This window comes from Gopherus evgoodei, chromosome 2 (assembly GCF_007399415.2).
Source record: "Gopherus evgoodei ecotype Sinaloan lineage chromosome 2, rGopEvg1_v1.p, whole genome shotgun sequence".
Taxonomy (NCBI): Eukaryota; Metazoa; Chordata; order Testudines; family Testudinidae; genus Gopherus; species Gopherus evgoodei.
The window spans coordinates 194,337,549-194,358,007 of NC_044323.1; the positions used below are offsets into that span (position 1 = coordinate 194,337,549).

The following is a 20,459-nucleotide window of genomic DNA, read 5'->3' on the forward strand; positions in this document are numbered from 1 at the left end:
AAACACAGTCAAAATAGAAATTGTGGCTAGTGCTAGTGTTTCAGCCCCAAGGGCTCTTTCAGGATGAAATACAGTACTTTTGTTTTCTTTTTCTTATTTCCTCCCTCCCCCTGCCAGCCTCAAGAAAGCTTCAGGGCTCAGGCGTCATCTGTAACCTTTTCCTCTCTCCATATTTTTTATGTCTGTCACACACTTTTTAGAAGATTTCTTCAAGCCCTGCTCCATCCTGCTGGGGGATCTGTGCTAAGCATGCTTGCTACACAATGATTTTAAATCTGCAGAACAGGAATTCCTTGCTGCTTTGAGAGGTAACATTCCTTTGTGTCAATAGACGTGTCTTGGGCCAGATTTCTCATGATGAATTTGGACATGATGCTGCAGCACAGACATCTTTTGGGTTCATTGTGCCCAGTTATCCAATACTGACCACCACTTGGTGAAATTAAATTAGCTTCCTGACAAAACACCCAAGCAGTGACTTACACAGTGTATATATATATATATTATACTATTGTATTATCTTTCACGGTTTGCCCTTGTCCTTTACTCTTGCTCCACCTATGCGCCATACTCTGCCATCCTTATTGGTGTTAAGTAGCATCTTATTTTGCATTGAATTCAATGCATTTTACTGCAAGGGGACTGCTCATGAAATGAGGTACAATTCCATAAGAGTGAGGGCAGAAGAATCTGGTCCTCTCTTCAGTGCCATATCTCATAGTGGGCCAGATTCAGATGCTCTTGCTATGCTGAGTTGCACCTTATCCTATGAAAGTGATGGGCTTACCCAAAGAGTAAATTATTACTTAACTGGATGTGGGGGAGGGGGAAGAATTGAGCCCAGTGTTCTGAGTGTGGGCCAGACTGTGCCTAGCCCTGAGTGCCTGCCCAGGAGTGGGGACAGGATGCAAGGATCCTCCTTCCCATCCTACCCAGCACAGGGACCAAACATAACTGCAGTCCATACTCTCAGTGAATGAAGGTAGCCCCCACAGTAACACCAGCCTCTCACACAAGGCAGAGAGAGACCCACACCTCACCACCCCAGCCACTAACGAAGCTGTCACTTCTGTGGTGAGAGTGAGGATAACCACGCCCTGCCCTGTCTAGAAAAGTGCAGCAGTGCCTATGCCCCAGACATCCCACTGAGCTGGGGAGGCTACACAGGGCTCCAACAAAGTCACTATCCCAGTACCCCTGTGTGCTTAAAACCACAGCTGAGCTCCTAGAATGCTGGCTCTTTGGGGGCAGGGACCTGTTTGTTTTGTTGTGAGACTGCATTAGCGGGTGCAGTGCAAATACTACAGGTCCCCAGGGTTTGAGATGGTGTTACTGGTGAAGGGTAACATTCAGTGCTTAAAGTGTGTGTGTGTTTGGGGGAGAGGGGTAACATTCAGTGCTTAAAGTGTGTGTGTGGGGGGGGTCACAAGGGATCACAGACCCAGCAAAACATCACATGAAATAAAATAAACCCAGCCAAGGTCGCTGAGAGGTGCACTTTAAGCACTGTCTGACCAAAGTTGCTATTCCCAGCTTGTAACAGGCTCCCCCACACTCGGTTCAGACCACTTTCAGCGGCACACGTGCTCTTGCATTTGTAAGTGGGCTCTTGGGTTGCTTTTGCTGTTTCCCTCTGTGGGTAGTAAACCTCAGAGGGACTCAAACAGCATAAATTATTCTTCAAGAATCAACTTTGGTCCCCCTTTCACTAGAGACGCTTCATGCAGACGGGCCATCCATCTTCGGGCTGTCTCTTAAAAGTGTCAAGCCGCAACCAGCATTAAAAAGATTCACAGAGCCGCTCTAATCCAGGCTTCAACCCCCCTTTTATTCTTGTGTGTGAAACTTCGGGAGAAGGTTGGGGGGGAGCTGCCTAGTAACTCCAGTAGCAGGGTTGGTTGACACAGGACCCAGCAGACAAAAGAGGCGGAACTACGTGGCTTCAATTCAAAAGTAGAGCTCGGGCTTCTTGCAAAAGCATCAGTCCGCGTAAGGGACAGAGTGGGAGTAACTTCCATGCAGTGCAGGGCTCCCGTCACAGAGAGCCCAGTCAGGAGCTCGCACCGTGGGGATGACACACGCATGCTGCTGCTCGGCGAGCACAGTGTCATTTGCCAGCCACTGCCCATGGACCGGGGGGTTTATTTGCTTTCTTGCAATGGCTCCAGTGACAGATCCGAACAAGTGGGAGCGACGCTGATCTCCATGGAGCCCCCTCCTGCCTCTGGCTGCTGCACCGTGTGAAGCCGCCCCTGCCAGGACGGACCATGAGGGGCGTCTTTGGCTTCAAGAGGCTGAGGCTGAAGATGTGGAGGAGATGCACGCTCCTGCTCTTCCTCTGCTGGGCTGCCTGCTGGCTGCTGGGCAGCACGTTCCTCTTCCTTGTCCACAGGAGCGTTTTCTCCGAGCGCTGCACGGACGAGAAAAGCCACAGGATCCTGGCGAGGCTGGTATGTCCCCGCGCGCTTGCAGAGTGCGGCTCGCATGGCAAGTACCAGGGCCGCAGCACAGCGAGTGACACGCCGAGGGCAGCGCCAGGGCCCCACGAGCCACTTTGCTCTTTGATCCCCCTGCACAGTGGGTGTGACCCACCCCGCCGCCCCATCCCCGTTAAGATCCCTGAGTCTGTTTCCATTTCTCTCATTATGGTACAGTCGCTCTCTCCTGCACAGAACGGACCATGCTAACCAAGCGAACTAACCGTAGCCTCATTCCTTCCACCCACTGGTGAACAATAAGTGTCACTTGAAATAGGAGAAGCGGGGGGAGAATGGTGCCCACGGACGATGCCTCGGTTCTTGCACTCAGAGGTTTAAGAAGGCAGCGCGTAAAACGTCCCGAGTTTGTAATGACTAGTTTTTAAACTCATAGTATTTCCTTGCCATTGTTATAGTTGAATGTCTTCATTTGCCTTGATGCAAAATAAGGTGCAAGTATCGTTCTTTTGCAATACAGAGTATTGGGAATCAATGAATATTTGGTGCGACGATACTAGGTCCGTGAATGTGTTAATGAGAAAGGCGAGTGCCTTTGGCTGATGGAGTAATCTTACAGCGAAGCTTCACTGTGTATAAGGGAGAGAGCAAAGGGAACTGGGCTGAGGAGCTACCACTTGCAAAGGCTTTACAATGCTGACTGCATTTTACTCCTTCTACCCAGCAGGGTAATGCCAATTCAACAAGACAGAGCACTTAATAGGTTGGACTAAAATATTTCTAAAGCATCTTCTAATGGATTTTAAAAGATAGGGGAGTAAAGGTTCTGGGAGTTAAAACATCTGCAGACCATATTCAGCTCTTCCTTGGTACTGTAAAACAAGGTAGACTAATCCTTTAGGTTAGCTGATCCAAGATGCTGCTGTTTGAGATATGTGCAGCTATACTTCTGAAATATTTTAGAAGGGGTCTTCAACATTCCACATGCATTCAAATATAAGGTGATTTCTCGACAAGCTTTTTAGGCAGAGATCACATTCGGTTCAGAAATCATCTTCAGGCTATGGTACACCACTTTTTTTCCCCCTGATAGGGGATATTTAAGAATATTTATATAAAAAAAAACCAAGAAAGCATGTGAGACTATTCAGTCAAATGTGATGGTTTGAAATTCTGTAGAGAAGAAAAGTGGGGCAGTCTGGGTTAAAATGAAAAGCCTGGGTCTTCTTTGTAAAGGCTTGGGTTAAGTGGAAAAAAATCCAAATGGAAATTAAATAATCTATTATAGTAGTGAGCAACTGAGGATCATAAATTTTCCTACCTTCTAGATAATTAAGGAAGACTAATCATACACAGCAGCTTGCCAACTTATTTTAAGCAGCAATAGCTATATTCACATTTCCCTCCCAGGGCCTGAGCCCTGAGATTTCAGGGATGAGTCATTTGGACACTTGTCTCTGCCAGTGTTTCACCAGACACCAGTATGGACTTAAGGAACCATGTAGCAAAGAGGTGTCTCCAGTCCATTGGCTGAACTTGATGGGAGCATTTCCCCTGCTAAGACATGAAAAAGGATCATCACTGTCCATAAGCAATGGCTCTAATTGAACCAAAAAGGAACAGCTTCCTGGTGGAGCCAGTAGGAACTGAGCTCACCTTATTTTAGCTGGGAGTTGCTCTGTGTAAATGTTCTAAGCACCACACTTGGTTTCACTGTTTTAGGCAATGCAATCCAGCTACAGAATAACCCCTTTGTGAGCAGAGATACCCCTTTCATGAAAACTCACTTTCCCAGCCTTCCATCCCATCCTTTTCCTGAAGCATGGGACATGTTTGGTAATATGGAAAATATAATATTAGGACAGTGTTTTCAGTGGACAACAAGATGAAAGTGACCTGTTGTAATCCAATGGGTGAGGATACTTGGTTACGTTCCCTTCTATTTTGTAGTGGTGCTTTTTAGTTTCTCTCTCGGTGAAATTGATACCTGTGTAAAGGGCCAGCAGAAGAAATGCACACCACTTCAGTAGGGTGTAGGTGGTGCATAACCTTTAAACATCACCCCGGATTGTAGGGCTTTTTATTTATTACTACTAATTTCCCATTCACTACCTGCAGCCTGACTCCCACCATTACCCTGATCACTCTACATCACTTTCCAGTTGGTTTCTATGCTCCTTGTAGGACTTCTCTGATTTTGGAGTCTTCCATAAACCTGCTCACAATAGAATTTACATCAGGAAAGACAGGAGGCTTCAGATCTGATCTACACACAAAGTTGCACTCACGTAACAGAAAGTATGATTTTAAACCAGTTTAGTTAAATTGGTGCAAAACTCTGTGTGGACTCTTTTACACTAATTTAAACCTGGCTTATTGGGTTAGCTTGCATGGGTAACTTTGCAGGTGCTAGTTAAACTGATATAACCAGTTTTAAATAGATATAAATAAACCCAGTTCATAGGAGGGGTTGAACTTTTTTAAAATAAAATTGTTTTAGTTAGTGATTTAAGTTAAAGTGCTGCAACTTCTGTATGTGGACAACCACTCTAAAATTTCAGAGAGGTACCTGGCATTTTTTGCTTTGTTTGATATGGTTTTAGTTTAATTGGGCAAAAAGCCTCTGGAAACCTTGGAGCTGATCTACAATTTGCAAGAAATGTCACTGCTCGAAATCTGTCACGTATTTCACCACTGTGACATTAGCAGCTCCCCAGTCCACTAGTGACTTGAGGCCCACGGTTTAAGAAACACCGTGAAAGCTCAGTAAAGAAGAATCAAATTGGAGAATGCATGACTGGCAGATGTTAGGTTAATAGGCACAGATCAACAATTCAGTTGGATAGAAAGTATAGACTTAGACATATTCCTTCCCCATTACAGAATGGATTCATCTCCCATGTTTGGGGGTTGTAGATGTAGCTGTATATTTTGCACAGTCACGTCCTTATGAAATACCAGTAAGAAGGATACAGCAACTACAGCAGATACTGGAAAGCATACCATGTCTCACGGCTGGTTTTCTAGGTGTGAGCTCTTCTAGACCTCAATTGGATCTGTGTATGAGACTCTTGCGGATGCACGGAGCCCTGTTGAAGTCAATGGGGCTCCAGGCAGGATGCATGGATCTCATTGCAGGACTGGGACCTATAGTTTCCTAATAGTAGTAGTGCACGTGTTAGGCTGTGATCTTCACATTGAGGAAGCAAGGTTCTTTGATCAGCTGATACTAAAACTCCTTTAAAAAAAGGACTTTGATGTGTTACCCTCCTTCTAGGAGTTGTTTAAAGATAAGGTCACAGATTGTAGGAATTATTAAACTACTTCAGCAGAGGAAAAATATGTTTCTTACTTGTAAGAGACAATGATGACTTGTTATTAGATACCTCAAAAATGAGGCCAGAATTTCAAAATTACATATGCACTTCTGGAGTCACCAAAATTATGTGCATGTGGACTACAATGTGTGTGTTCATCCTGATTTGCATGCACATTCAGTATATGTATGGGAGGACACTAAACCTAGGCATAAACATACACATCAGAGTTTGTGTACCTGGTTCTTCTTTCTGGCATCTATCAATGCAACATTCTCTATCAGGTTGTGAGAGCACAAGTGGTACCTGTCATACTTGTCCTTCTAATGTCATAAGAATCCCTGGCTACTATGTAGTATGATAACCAGTTCATCACCTCTTCATTCACCCCTTGCACCATTACTGGACTTAACATTCCATCCTGTCACTAATACCCAAAGTCCCCAGATGACAATGTTACCAGTTCACTGTTATTCCCTGCGTTAATTGGGGAATGTTTACACAAGAAAAATAAAATATCAATTTTGGTGAGTGTTTAAAAAAGATATTTTCATATTTAACTTTCAGCCTTGTCTAGCATCAGAGCATATTCCCCTGGTGCACACCTCAGATACTATTTTAAGAAAATAACAGCACTCAAATGATCATGTTTCCTGTACACAGAACAAATAGGTTGGGGTCAGACAGTCTTTACAACTATTAAACAGTTGGAAGTGTCAACTTACTTTTTAAACAAAAGTTCAAATGCCAGAAAGCAATGAGGGCGACCGATGTTATCAAGCCACTTTCCAGCTGTTTGGCTTCCTTCATCAATACAAACTATTTTCCCTCCACCCCACATCTGCGATCATCTTGTCCACTGATCCACCCCAACAGTCTCTGCAGCTGCACTTCTGGAAGTTCTGAATGGATGCAGAAGTATGTTAGCTGCCTATATGTCTAGAAGTGGAGGAATGGAAACAATTATGGGTGGGGGGAGGTATCCTTTTACTTCTTTCATGCATTTGTAATGACCACACAATGATCAAAAGGATATTCCTTGGATTTTTTAAATCAAGATTACCCAAAGTGCATCAAAATTACCTAAGGATATCTGATATGTACGTCCATACTATTTTAAAACACGTTAATTTGCCTGACAGACCTTAACTGAAGAAGCCTTTCTGGCTTACAGAATGAATAAATATATTTATATTTATATATTTTTAAAAGCCTGCATATTCTGGGCTCCATAGATTGTATTTGCTACTGTCACCTATCTTATATTATTAGGGAGAAGAAACCCTTTTTCATATTGGGTAGTAACTCAGTCTACAAATAGTCCCATTGACTTTGATGGGATTTCACATGGAATAAGGTCTTCACATGAAATTTACAGTAAAAGAGACAGAGCAGTATAAGAGCTTGTAAAAGCCCCAGATCCAGAGAATTCCCCCAGTGCAAGAGCTGAGGATGGTAGCCACAGGCCATCTTCTGAGTACCCCAGTCCCTCATGAGCCCTGAAGTAGAGGTTATTTGGGAGCATAGCTGGGCTGGGAGGGGTAGATTGGGGGTGGGGCAGAGGCACATAGTGCTTTGGAGATTCTGGGCAGTGCTGCCACCCATAAGGAGAAGAGGACAGACTGCCATAACTCAGGCAGGGCTGTGTAAATTATCCTGGGGTGTCGACAAAAGTATCAACATCTGACCAATAGACATTAGAGTGTTGAAGGTCATCTATACTAGGCCTTTACCTGGCCAGAGAAAAACTAGTCCCTCTACTACCATAAGAATCACTCTTTTAAAGGGATCTCCAAGCACAGTTGAAAAATCACAGCCTTACCTGAGAGTCTAAATATGGTGTTTGTCACACTGTAACTGAGATGCCCCTTGATCCCTTTCCCCCTGAAATGCTCCTAGACTATTCTTCTGCTGTGAACTGTTTTCTTCCTTTGCTCTAGTGTCTTGACTACAGCAAGGGAGCCCTGACTGGTGACCTTTGTGAAGACTTGTGTGTGGCACAGAAACTGGTGTACAAACAGTGCCTTTACTATGACAGAGGTAAGAAGGTCATCCAGGCAGACTGGAAAGGCCAGCCAGTCATCTTGAAATCCAAAAAGGAAATCTTCTCTAGCTACCAGCGCCTCAGATTGCTTGATGAAATGGAAACACAGGATGTTCCTGAGACAGAGCTTCTGCTGATGGTAGCTTTGGAGGTCAAAAATGTCCTGGGTCTGGAATTATCCAACACCACCATGGCACCCTTATGGACTAGGAAGAGAAGTCTGCATTGGAAAGCACAAGTGGCCAGCATGTGGTCCTTACTCCAACAGGAAGAATATATCTACTTCAGTCTATTGCAGGACTTCAGCAAACATGTCCTACAGGTCATCGGCTCCTGTGGCCACTTTTATGCTGTGGAGTATCTCACAGCTGGACATGCCTGGCACAAAACTATTTTTCCTTTGGAGGATGCAGTTGGTCCCTCCTTCACTGGCACTAAAAGCAAAATGAAGGCAATAACTGACATTGCACTCAGCTTCCTAGATATGGTGAATCATTTTGATAATGATTTCTCTCACCGGCTTCACCTGTGTGATATCAAACCAGAGAATTTTGCTATCAGAAATGATCTCACGGTAAGTTAATACTTTGGTTATGTTGTCACAGTTTAAGATCAAGTTCTGAACTGCAAGAGCATATGAAAAAAATGCCACCCCTAGTCATCAGAGCTGCTTCCCGAGTGTATTGAGAATCCAGTCACTTATTTTAGTGCTAAAAAGCCCCTTCTTTGTTACTATTTCCTGCAAACCTCAAAGTAGCAAAGAGAAAGAGCTGAGTTCTGTTCTTTCTTGTGCATTATGAAAAGAACTGTTTACTTAATTGTAATTAATTACACCTGTGCAACCCCACTGATGGCAACAGGATTGCTCAGGGGTTACTGAGGACACCACTTGGAGGCAGTGACTGCAGAGCTGTCACAGGGGGCAGAATCAGTCCCACAGAAACTATTGCTGGGGGTGATGCTCAGGAAGGCAAGAACTCAGTTTGAATTTCAAGGAAAGGCTTGAGTTTGCAGGACTGAGAGTCAGAGAAAAACATCTTTTGTGCTTTTACCCTGAGCACATTAGATCTGGAAACAATTGAAAAGCAATAGATCTGGAACTGCATGACACCATTCTTGCAGAGTCACCTTTCAACTTTTCAGTGTAGAGCTGTTCTTTAAGATTGAAGGATTATATATGTTTAGAATGTAGTGGTATTGTTAACCACATTTCTGGACATATATTGCATTCATACTGTTTGTAGAAATTCAATTGATTTCAGCATAAACTGTGTGCATACACTCAAGACTCTGTATATACATAGTATGTTCAAACCATGCATGCAGTTTCCAGTAAGATCAATGGAATTTCTGCACTCATAATGAATGTAGAATACTTACAGAATATGACTGGTAATATCAATAATTACCAAGCATCCATATAACACTTACATCTTCAGGCTACTGTACAAATATTACCTAAGCCTATAGCTATTGAAAGCAATTTGAGTGCTTTCCCCTCACCCTTCAATTAGCTTTTATTGTTTATTCAGGTGCAATATGGGAGCTGAGTAGGGAATGGTTGGAGAATTTTAGAGAAAAGCTAAAAATATCCCATAACTTCAGCAGAGGAAGACACAATAGAGATTCCTCAGGATAGGTTTTGCCTACCATCTTTTCAGTCAGATGCAGCATGAATGCTACACTGTGCTATCATTGGACCTGATTGAGCACACATGGTCAGTTTTGGTATTTGCTCAGGAGACAAGAGATTTCACCGAGGAGAAATGAAAGAATATTGAGGACTTTTCATTACAAGACCTTTTAGTGAGAGACAGTTCTCCCTGATTCCTTCCTACCTTCTGTCAGAGAAAAACAAGTCCTCACTCTGACTTTGAAGCAACAAGCAACATAGGCAGCTTTATTTTCGAGCAGTTGCAAATGCATGGGAGAGTACACAGGGGCAAGTCTCTGTTAGATAAATAGTTAAGGCAAGCTTTTATACCTTTCCTCGCATACAATAATGAGCAACAGCTGTATTTTGTTATAGATATTTCTTCCTGATATCTCACTTTTCTCATTAATTTCTGCTACAGTCTACATTCCATTCTTATCTAACACAAGGTCAAGGGGACAAGAGATTTCAAGGTCAAAACAGTATCTCTTAGTGTCTGTTCCCATTCATTTTCTTGCTTTCTACCCATCTAGGTCTTCAAGTCTCGCATTATTAGAGTCAGTGTCAGCCTGACTTTGTTAGCTCGACTCCTGCTCTATTCCTAGTCCCTAAGATCTCTATGTTTAAATTCTCTTTATCCCTTTCTCCTCTTCTAGGTATCCACAATGCCAGGACTCTCCCCCTGGAAGAGGAGAGTTGGACATGGCTCTTTCTGGAGCCTGGCAATGTCAATCAGTATTGGTTAGTGGAGTTCTCTAAAAAGTATTGTTTTGAGAAAGCAAGGGTAGCTTGATGCCACCTTTGCACTCCCTTTCTGAGCTATCCCAGGATTCAAGATCCAGCCTATTAAGTCGAGGGACTTGTCAAAGTTGAAATTGTAAATCAGAAAAAGATTTTGGGTCTGGACTTACAAGTTTTTACTAATGAGATTGTCTGTTACACAAGTGTTCTGAAAAAAACCAATCTCTCTTTGTGAGAGTAATGACAACTCCCAGGAGTAAGGGGTTGGATAAGCTAATTTTAGGTATCCTTTTATGTTCTAATCATTCTCTGGATATTATAAGCAAATCATTTGGCTTATAGGTTAGACAAACACGTCAGGGATGGTCTAGATAATAGTTAGACCTGCCATGAGTGCAGGGGACTAGACTAGATGACCTCTCCAGGTCCTTTCCATTCCTATGATTCTATGATTCATTTTTTATCTTGTTGTTTCTTGCATTTTACGATAGAATAATAATAACATTAAAAAGAAGACTAGAAGAGCATCCCTCCATCCCCATCCAACCTAAAACAAATGATGCTGCTAGTGTACAGAAAAACACATCTGGGCCAAACAGTCCTGCCTCTGGATTCATTTCCAAAATAACCAGCTAGATCCTCAGTGCTCACTCCAGCCTCCTTATGCTGCTCCTCCAATGCATAGCAGCTGGAAAGCTGCCCTAATAGAGTAGCTAGGGAAATTATCAGCTGGGACAGAAATGGTGAAGCCACCTCTTTGCCATCCCCTTGGTATAGGGAACATGTTGTGGGGGGATGGAAGGGGGAATGGAGCATGTTGCAGTCCCATGATGCTTGCCACCATACCAGCACCTGGGAGGGCACTAGAAGCCAGCATAGGTTACAGCAGCTCTGAGGCAGCTTTAATTTGTACCAGGGGACAAACTGGCTCCTGACTTCCCTCAGGACCAGGAGGGCCATTGCCCTGGGTCTTACATCAAGCACGGTTTGGCCAGACATGAGGATCTGGCCCACTTCACATATGAACAAAAATAACAATGTTTTTCCAACAGAATTTAAGAGTGAAACTACAGCAGGGACAAGGCACTACCGACTAAGAAAGTAGACATATTTCTGATATTTACCTGCATGAACTTGTGAAATTCCCCAGGGTACATCACTCTTATCAAGCTTTCCAAGAAGCTTAAAGATACTTGGAGTTAAAAAGGTGTGTTTAGTTTCTCCAAGATCTGAGCTCCCCTCATGGGAAAAAAATTGCAAAAATTAGGCCCTATCCTTGACTTTGGTTTGGAAAGTCAATTTGGCCTTTTGCCAGGTGCATACATCTGAAATTCCTGGGGTCATTCCAGCTGTCATTCAACCACACATTTCAGCTCTGCTGCTATTCGGGAGGTTTAGTTCTATAATTAAAGCTCTCCGCAGAGTAATTGCAAATAGCTGTGCTTTGTCCATTTTCCAAACATTTCCATCTATACCAATTTACTTCATCTGTAACAGGTGGGCTTCTCTGAGTGAAGGTTTACATTGTTAGATGATAAGGTTCAATGTAACTCACAGTATTCACAGCACCGAGGTGAGACTATTCTCACTTCACTGCCCACACTGTACGTGCCATAGCAAGCAGCTGTTATCACATAGATGGCTTTCCTTCTCCCCTTCTTTATTTTTGTAATTTTTAAATAAAAGGGGTTATACTGACAATCCTGGAGACTAAAATATTCTACCCGTATGACAGTTATGAATCAAACACCTGCAGAAGCAGTGCAGTCCTTTTTGCATTGCACGTCCAATATTTCTTAAGCCTGAACTAGAGCAGTGATTCTCAACCAAGGGTCCGGGGTCCCCTGGGGGACCATGAGCAAGTTTCAGGGGGGCCACCAAGCAGGGCTGGCATTAGACTTGCTAGAGCCCGGGACAGAAAGCTGAAGCCCCATTGCAAGGGGCTGAAGCCTGAAGTCCCTAGTCCCACCACCTGGGGCTGAAGTCGAGTCCTGAACAACTTAGCTTTGTGGGGGCCCCTGTGGCGTGTGGCACTGGGACTTGCCCTGCTTGCTACTCCCCAAGGCCAACTCTGGCTTTTATATGCAGAAAAACAGTTGTTGTGGCACAGGTGAGCCTTGGAGTTTTTATAGCATGTTGGGGGGGACCTCAGAAAGAAAAAGGTTGAGAACCCCTACTCTAGAAGTCAGACGATAGTTTAGGCTTCAGATCCATTTAGTCCCTAGTCTCTCTGCTGACCATCAACCAGCTGTGGAACAGTGATGGATATATTTCTAAATAAGCAGAGAACCATGAATGTCACTTGATGACATGAATGCCTATTCAAGGAGCAGGTATCCCCTGCATATCACAGAGTTCCCCTCTGCAAATAGCACATAGAAGAGGGAGTGTCACTGGTTATCATTACTGCAACTACTGTTAGCTAAGTGAAGTCAGGCCCACTCACTCCAGAGAGGAATTTTACTCATTCACTTTAAAGTGTTTTTCTGTTGGCCAGATATCTTATATATTGGCTGTTCTTGTTAAAAACAATTATATTTACAGGACTCTTGCTGCCCAGCTGATAACAGAAATCTAGTTTATCACAGGTACTCATGTGGCCCCGACAGTTTGGGAGCACCTCATAACCTTTAATATATTTTCTCCTCACAACACCCATGAGAGGTCAGGAAGTGCTATCATCGCATTTTAAATGGGGATTGAGGCACAGACTGGTTAAGTAACTTGCCCAATGTCACAGAAGAAGTCTGTGGCAGAGCAGGGACTTGAACCCAAGTATTCCAAGGCTTAAATTAGTGCCCCAGTAACCAGCCCAGCCCTCTCATTTCCTTCTGATTCTAATTCCCTATTGTGAGGACACTAGAATCACTTGGTCAGCAGCTGCTGCTGATTTTTGAGGGAATGATAGCAGCAACGTGACGCTGAACTAGGGTGACCATATTTCCCTATGCTGAATTTGGGACACCTGGTAAAATTACTCATGCTCAAGCAAGTTCAACGGCAATCAATCAGAATTATGCAGTACGAACATTGAAATTAGCATCAAGTTGACTGAGCATCTGTTAAAAAGAAATACTACGTAGTTGGATTCTTTATATTTACCTTCTTATCTTTAAGGCTTTAGGGTTCACACTAGGGATGTGTGAACCATTCAAAAGTTAATTATTTAAACAATTAAAAATATGTCCTTTAAATGGTTAACTGATTAAGCAGCTAGGGCCAATCTCACTGGCTGGCACGGCTGGGGCTGTGTCTGCTGGGGCTGGGGCTGGGGCCACTCCAGCCGGGTGGCGCGGCTCGGCCCGCTCTAACCAGTGCGGGGACACTGGGGTCGGCTGGCCAGTGTTAATGCTTAAGGTGGGTTAACTGGTATATTGCTTATCAGTTAACCTTTTACATCCCTAGTTCACACAGGGAGGGGTGACACACCCCTACACCACACAGCCCCACAGAGGGAGAGGTGACACATACACAGTTCCGTACACCTCTATCTCATGGGGGGGTGATCGACGACCTAACTGTCCCTGCCCGGTGCTCTCCGCCCTCCATGCCTGGCTGGACCCTGGGATGGACCTGCCTTTCCTGGTACCTGGCACCGTATCTCCTTGAGGCAACATGTTGTGGGGGAGAGGGAGAAGGAAGGGTCACATGCCCCTCCTCACCAGATTTCTGCCACAGTTCACACCAGAATGTGGCCAGCAGCAGCCTTTTGGCACTTTGCAGGAGGGAAGGGATGAGAGCTGCTTCCAGCCACAGGGGAAGAGTGGGGAAAAAGGATGACCTGGCCCGTGTTTTTGCAGAGCTCATCTCTTCTCCACCCGCTCCCCTTCCCACCATGTGGCTGGAAGCAACTTGTCCCTTCCTGCCTGCACAGTGTGAAAAGGCAGCTAACACCTCCAGGCTGCTGCTGGCCATTGACATAACCCAGTGTCCTTCTGTCCCCTGGCTACAGCGCAGGCAGGAAGGGGTTAAGCCCTAAGGATGCTTTGTGCACCAGGGCCCAGGGAACCTGACTGCAAGGGCTTCAGCGAACCTGGCCAGAGAGACATGGCTCAGCAAGGTAGAGTGGCAAGGGGATAGAGCAATCCTGCACTCCCTGGGGGCAGGACGCAGGTTGGGGTGTGTGTGTGAAGAGGGTACTAAGCCCCTGCGGCAGGGGCTGCTGTGGAGCTTGCAGGTTCTGGGTGTGAACAGGCTGGAAATCACTTAACCCCCCACTACTCCAGAGCTTAGCTGAGGGGCCGAGAGGCTTCCCTGTGCCAATGCTTGTGGGGCTTTGGCACAGGCAGGGCTTGGCTCCTCCTGACCAGTACCCTGGGTCAGAGAGTCTTTGGCTTTCCCACGGTGCCAGCCCAGCCAGAGGCAGTAGGGGAAGGAAGGAGCATGCTGGCCAGGCTGTTGGTGAGATGAATATGCTTCAACCAGGCACTGGTTCTCTGCACAGTACTGGGAGTGGGACGTGCCCTACCGGGGGGGAGGGGGAATGAAGGAGCAGTGGGGTTGGGAGGGATGAGGGGGCAAAGCAAGGAGAGGACAGCGAGAGGGGGAGCATGTAAAGGGCTGATGGGTGAGCAGCAGAGATGAAATGTAACCGGCCGCCGTCTAGTGCCTCCCCACACAGCCACCGCAGCTCGCAGGGCATAGCCAGTGCAAGCTGGAAACGGGATGGGGCCCTGCTGGCCGAGAGCTGGCATGCAGCGGAGGCTGCGCTGACAGACCAGTGGGGGAGCAGCCGGCCCTGCACACTGCATCTTCACCCTGCCACCAGCCTTTCACACCCATCCCCATCATCGGCCACTGGACTCTCCCCACGCACCGCTGGTGGACGGGTGGCTGGCGAGCAGGATCCGGCCAGCAGCAGGACCCACCAGTACTGATGGAGGAAAGGGAGAAGACAGAAAATACAGGACAATTTGCCTATTTTTAAGAAAAAGTCAGGGCATTTGCAGGAGGGCTTAAATACAGGACTGTCCCTTTAAAAACATGACATCTGGTCACCCTACACTGAACAGTTATATCCCAGTGCATGTGTCACTTTTGATGTGTTTATTCGATCTCAGGTGGTCGCCATTGATGTGGATATGGCCTTTTTTGAACCTAAAATGAGGGACATCCTTGAACAGAATTGCACAGAAGATGAAGATTGTAATTTTTTCGATTGCTTTTCAAAGTGTGACCTGAGACTCAGAAAATGTGGGGCAGAGCGGGCCAACAACAACCTGCAAGTGAGTAGCTGCAGATTCATTATGCGCATATTTCCTTTTAAAAAGACCAGTCAGAGGCAGCTAAAGAATAAAACATACGGCATGAACTAGAGCTGGGCGAGGTCTAGACAAGTAGGTTTGATGTACATTCATCAAACCCAGTTTTCTGGGTCTGCCTAAGTTATGTGTATAAACCCCTCTCTGTGCATGCAAGCTGGCCCTACCATTCACCATTCCCTTTCTGCATGTGTAATGTCTACCTGCATGTAAGAAATGTGGGATTTATGGCCTGGTTCTCTACAAATCTAAGCTGTGCACAGATCTAGTAGGGAGGAGGAGGCTCCAGGGCTCCAGCTTCTTGATTCAAGGGCAGCTGGCCCTCGAGCAAGGTGTTCTGCTCTAACTTACTCTGCTGACAATGCCAGCAGAGGATCAGGGGTAGCGGAGCTCAGCTGTGCTATATTCTTCCTGCCTGCTTTTCCCTTGCTGTGCTTGGGATGCAGGAGTGGGTGAAGTAATGGAGAATTCTCCAGTGGGAATCTCTGGCTTTCTGGCCACTGCTCTACATAACAGAACAAAGCAGCCTTGGAGAATCTGGGCCTTGGTCTTCACTTTAGGCAGCCTCTACTGGAAACTGGGCTGATTGTGAGCAGAGAACAATTATTTATCTGCACAGTGTGTTTTGAAAGATAAGAAGAGCTATGATGGGAGCTACAGCATGTAGTGGTCTTGTACACTGTCAGTGCTCAATAGCTAATAATAACAGAGGCAAAATGGTAATACAAGGCACCAATAAAGGCAACCCCTGTCCTGTGGAGTTTAGCAATCCCTGTTCAGTTTGCTATTAGGTCACAAGTGAAATGAGCTAGGTGTCCTCCACCTGATCCTTCGTGGACATTTGCCCATATCTTACATTACAAATCTACCAAATACAGCTCAGCTACACAGGGAGCCCACGCTGGTAATGGATAGGTACAGTCAAGGAGGGTTGAATAGAACGGCCAGGGACAAGCTTGTAGAGTGCCTCATGCACTCTGCTTTGCTCTTATCAGTGTTAGAGACATTTTGAACTCAGCTGAAGCAATAGCTTCTACAGTTTACAGTCACCGAGAGGCACAAGTGTCTTATTTGCAGCTCCGGAAAGACAAACTGCTCTTTTACCTTTTCACAGGTCATCTGTGACAAAATATTCCGTCACTGGTTTTCTCCAAATCTCAGGGGAGCCACAATTTCCTTCCCTCTGCAGTTGCAGTTGCAAAAGGCTGTTCATGAATGTGCCAAACCAGGGCCCAAGGACTTGACACAACACCAGCAAATGTCTCTGCGTTCTCTGTCTGAGTTATACCATTTGCTGCAAGCCAGTCAAAGAGAACTTCAAAAAGCAGATGGTTAGCCTGGTGAAAACCACTGGTAACGAAGATATATAATAATCATCACTGTCAGCAGTCTCTCTCTCTCTCTCTCTCTTTCCCTGCCACTAGCCATTGTCTTAATTTTTACAGTGTATAGCTTATTTTTTTTACTATGAAAATAAAATCATGATTGAAGATGCCATGAATGTTATTAATCCCCTTTGAGGGGTGAAATTGTTTTACATTAGATGGGCACTATTCTTGCTTGGCTTTTTGAAATCACATTGGCTCTCCCCAGTGACATTCTGACATTGGTTGCCCATAGAGTTGTGGTCTCCTGCTGAAATAGCTTCCAGCTGAGTGCTGACCCCAGGCTGATGAGATATTTATCTGTGGATGATGCTTTGAAAATGAAAAGTGTAAATGTTTAGCAGAACTAATATTAATTTAAAAGAGAGGCATGAGGTGTTATTTTATTTCACCACAGAGTGAGGGTCTGGTAGGCAGGGTTCAGGACAGAGTACTCTGCATAGACAACTTCTGCCAGTAGGGAAGATACATAGCTGCTTTTGTATAGACTTCTGCTGCTGCTGCTCTCAAAGGCATTGCCTTTCTTTATCTTATGCAACTAGAGCCCTAGCCAACACTGCTGAAAGAAAATACATCAAGATGCTTAGGGATTGTCTAAACAGAGACATTTACCAGCATAATCATAGTGGTAAAATTATACTGCTATAGTTATACTGGTATAACTCCTTATGTGAACACTCATTTCTTTTCTAGTTTAGTTTATCTCATTTTGGGAGAGGTAGATGGGACACTTTAGCAGGCCACAGTGTAGTGTATCATTTCCTTCTCTTCACAATCATGAAAAATCATGGAAAAGAGCAGAGAATACTGATGGCTTTTATTTAGTGCATGCACTTTTTTTTTGGCTTTATGGTGGTATTTTAGTAACAAAAGGAATTTTGCATGAGAAGTAATGATCTGCAGTCAGTGGGACCAGTTGCATGAACAGGGATTGCAGGATTTGGAACTTAATACTGATTTCCAAAGTTCTCTAGCTGTGGAGAGTCTAACAGACAAGTTTAGAAGCTGTCTCAGTTTTGTACTGGTGCTATGCCTGTCTGCCATTGCTGGCAGATTATGGGACTGCATAAATGAGGCAGAAACCTTCAGAAACAAACATTTCACATTTTTTACTATAATATCATCAGATGGGACTCTCCAGTTTTGAATCTGGCAGCGCTGAGTTGGGGACATATAATAATACTTGTTGGGGTTTGTCGATATGAACCCTTTGAGGGCTGTTTACACTGAAAACTTAAAGAGGCACTTCTGAAAGATGTAGTTAAACTGACCTAATTCCCAGTGTAGACAGGAAGAATTCTTTTGTCAATCTAGTTACTGCCTCTCGGGGAGGTGGTTTATCTACAGTGATATCTACAGGCAAATGTAGGATAGATTTACACCCCAGTATTTTTTCCTCTTTGAAACTACTTTACAAACATTAGTCTTCACAACAGGCCTGAAGCTTGCCAGAGAACTATTTTATCCATAGGCCTTGTCTAGCTAGGAAATGGGTATTCTTTTTAAAGAGTGTTAGCTCATCTGATTTTAAACACCTCTTAGCACCAAAAAATGCATTAGGTGGTTAGGAGAAGTCTAGGATTCCTCATGACCAGCTAACATGTTCATAAGGGTGTTAAATCCTCTCTATATTAGGTGCTAAATCATGTAAGTCCCAAGTAGTTTTTCAAATTATGTTAGGTTTTACACCAGAGAGAATGAGGTTAAAAAACTTGCCCAGGGCAAGGCCAGAGAATTGAGCCAGGATTAGAACTCAGAAATCCTTGGCTGGTAAAACTTTGCTTAATCCACAACTTTTTCTAAAAGATGAAACAGACATCTAAAAGAAAATAATCCTCAGCTAAAGTAGGAAATGTACCAAAGAGCCTAGGCCCTGTCACAAAGCTGAGGTCACCCATGATGTCATTAGAAAATGTAATGAAACTGATTGAGAAGAAACAAAATCAAATAGGATGGACTCTGAAATCACTGAACTGAATCAAAGAGAGACAACTGCAAGACAAATGCATTAAAGATTGTGAGGTGGTCAGATCTTATGTAATGGGGGCCAGACAAGTACCATAAATAGAAAGAAGGTGGACAAAGGGACGAAGGAAAAGTCAGGGAAAAATAGATTAAAAAAAATATACAGCTCAGCTTCTGGTTGGCTCCATGTGTAATGCTGCCCTCTCGCAATCGGCCAAGGTCAGGTGCCTTATTTCTAAGAGATGGGGATGGGGGCAGAGAACTGTTAGCTCAAATGGCACTGGGCTGTGGGGCTTTTAGGACTAGGATAGAGAGCTCTGTTACCCATGCTGCATGGGTGCACTAGAGATCTTTGCCCTGACCCACCTATGGGAGCTGGATCAGGCCCCATAAATAGCCACCGATTTGTCACACTTCCCACCAACAAAACTGCCAGTATGTCACAGCAAGAGGCAATGATGGACCTAGAAAGATCAATAGCAGCTTATTGTGCAAACCCCCCCCCCATCGAAATGCAGCAAAGACCCTGAGCACAGACCCCATGGCAGACTGGTTTCCCCATTATCATCATTTTCTTCTCTCTTTCTGAATCCAGAAAATACAATAGAGGAGCAACAACAAAATCAATTTTTGACATTTTGTGGCAATATTGCACTCCACCGTTTACCATTGTGGGTTCCCTTTTATAGCCTCAGGTTTTCTTTTGGTGCAGTGGAGTGAAACAGTATTTAAATCTTAAACCAAAACACAGTAACAAGATCTTGGAATAAACCTTACTTGGTTCCCCAGGAGAATCTCTCTCCTTGATGGGGTTTAATAAGTGAAATCATTTATGAACATTTTCTGACCCTCTGAGAGCTGAGCTGCAGGCCACCTTCACCTGACATGGACCTCAGTCTAACACATCACATTCTTCCCAGCTCATTAGCTTTTGCTTAGTTTTTTCAGGTTACAGAAAACAAGCCTCATGAACGATCAATACCTCAGAAAATATTGAGTAGCAAAGCAAATGGATCATTTGCACTTGGCAGGGCTTTAAGGTTGCCTCAAACTAAAGCAGCAGTCTCCTGTTCCCTGGGTTTTGGTAAACCTTCACTGGCAATTGGAAAGTCTAGGAGAACCCAATAGATTGTAAGAATACAATGGGCCTGCTTCTCCATTGTCCTGCACCTTGTGAAGTCATTTAAAGTGAGAAACAGTGCTTCCAGTCACATGAATGGCCAGTACAGATTGCATGGGGTTTTACACTTGCTTTGCACCAGAGCAAATGACTAAAGATGCAAGGCAGTGGAAAAACCAGGCCCTGTGGCTCCATAGGATGGGGCAGGGCAGGGAAATAGGCCTTCTCATTGCTTGTACCTTATGTAGCCACTTACAGTTGTGCAAAGTGAATGTAAAATACAACCAAATCAAATAGGAGCATTTTACACCCACTGTGCAAGTTGAAAGGCAATGACGAATCAAGCCCAACTGGGCATATTCAGTCTTGAGAAAAGAAGACTGAAGGGGGACCTGAAAATCTTCAAATATGTTAAGTGCTGTGCCAAAGAGGATGAGGATCAATTGTTCTCCAGAGCCACTAAAGTAAACAGCTTAATATGGAGCAAGGGAAATTTAAGATTATAGATTATGAAAAACTTTCTAACTAGAAGGACAG

The 20,459-nt window shown here is 44.5% G+C and overlaps 2 protein-coding genes across 3 annotated transcripts in view; one reads left to right on the forward strand and one right to left on the reverse strand.

Moving 5' to 3' along the window:
* Positions 1-20,459, reverse strand: part of LOC115646611 (cytosolic non-specific dipeptidase) — an 80,616-nt gene that overhangs the window by 50,935 nt on the left and 9,222 nt on the right. The gene's annotated exons all lie outside the window — the stretch shown is intronic.
* On the forward strand, positions 1,831-16,919 carry DIPK1C (divergent protein kinase domain 1C). The gene is made up of 4 exons (XM_030552638.1): positions 1,831-2,450; positions 7,693-8,370; positions 15,252-15,416; positions 16,567-16,919. Exons 1-4 carry the CDS (start codon positions 2,268-2,270, stop codon positions 16,786-16,788), a joined length of 1,248 nt encoding a protein of 415 aa, XP_030408498.1. The 5' UTR covers positions 1,831-2,267; the 3' UTR covers positions 16,789-16,919.

Coding starts and splice junctions, on each gene's coding strand:
- DIPK1C (XM_030552638.1), top strand. CDS start 2,268: ATGAGGGGCGTCTTTGGCTTCAAGAGGCTGAGGCTGAAGATGTGGAGG. Junction 2,451..7,692: donor ACAGGATCCTGGCGAGGCTG/GTATGTCCCCGC, acceptor CCTTTGCTCTAG/TGTCTTGACTACAGCAAGGG. Junction 8,371..15,251: donor CTATCAGAAATGATCTCACG/GTAAGTTAATAC, acceptor ATTCGATCTCAG/GTGGTCGCCATTGATGTGGA.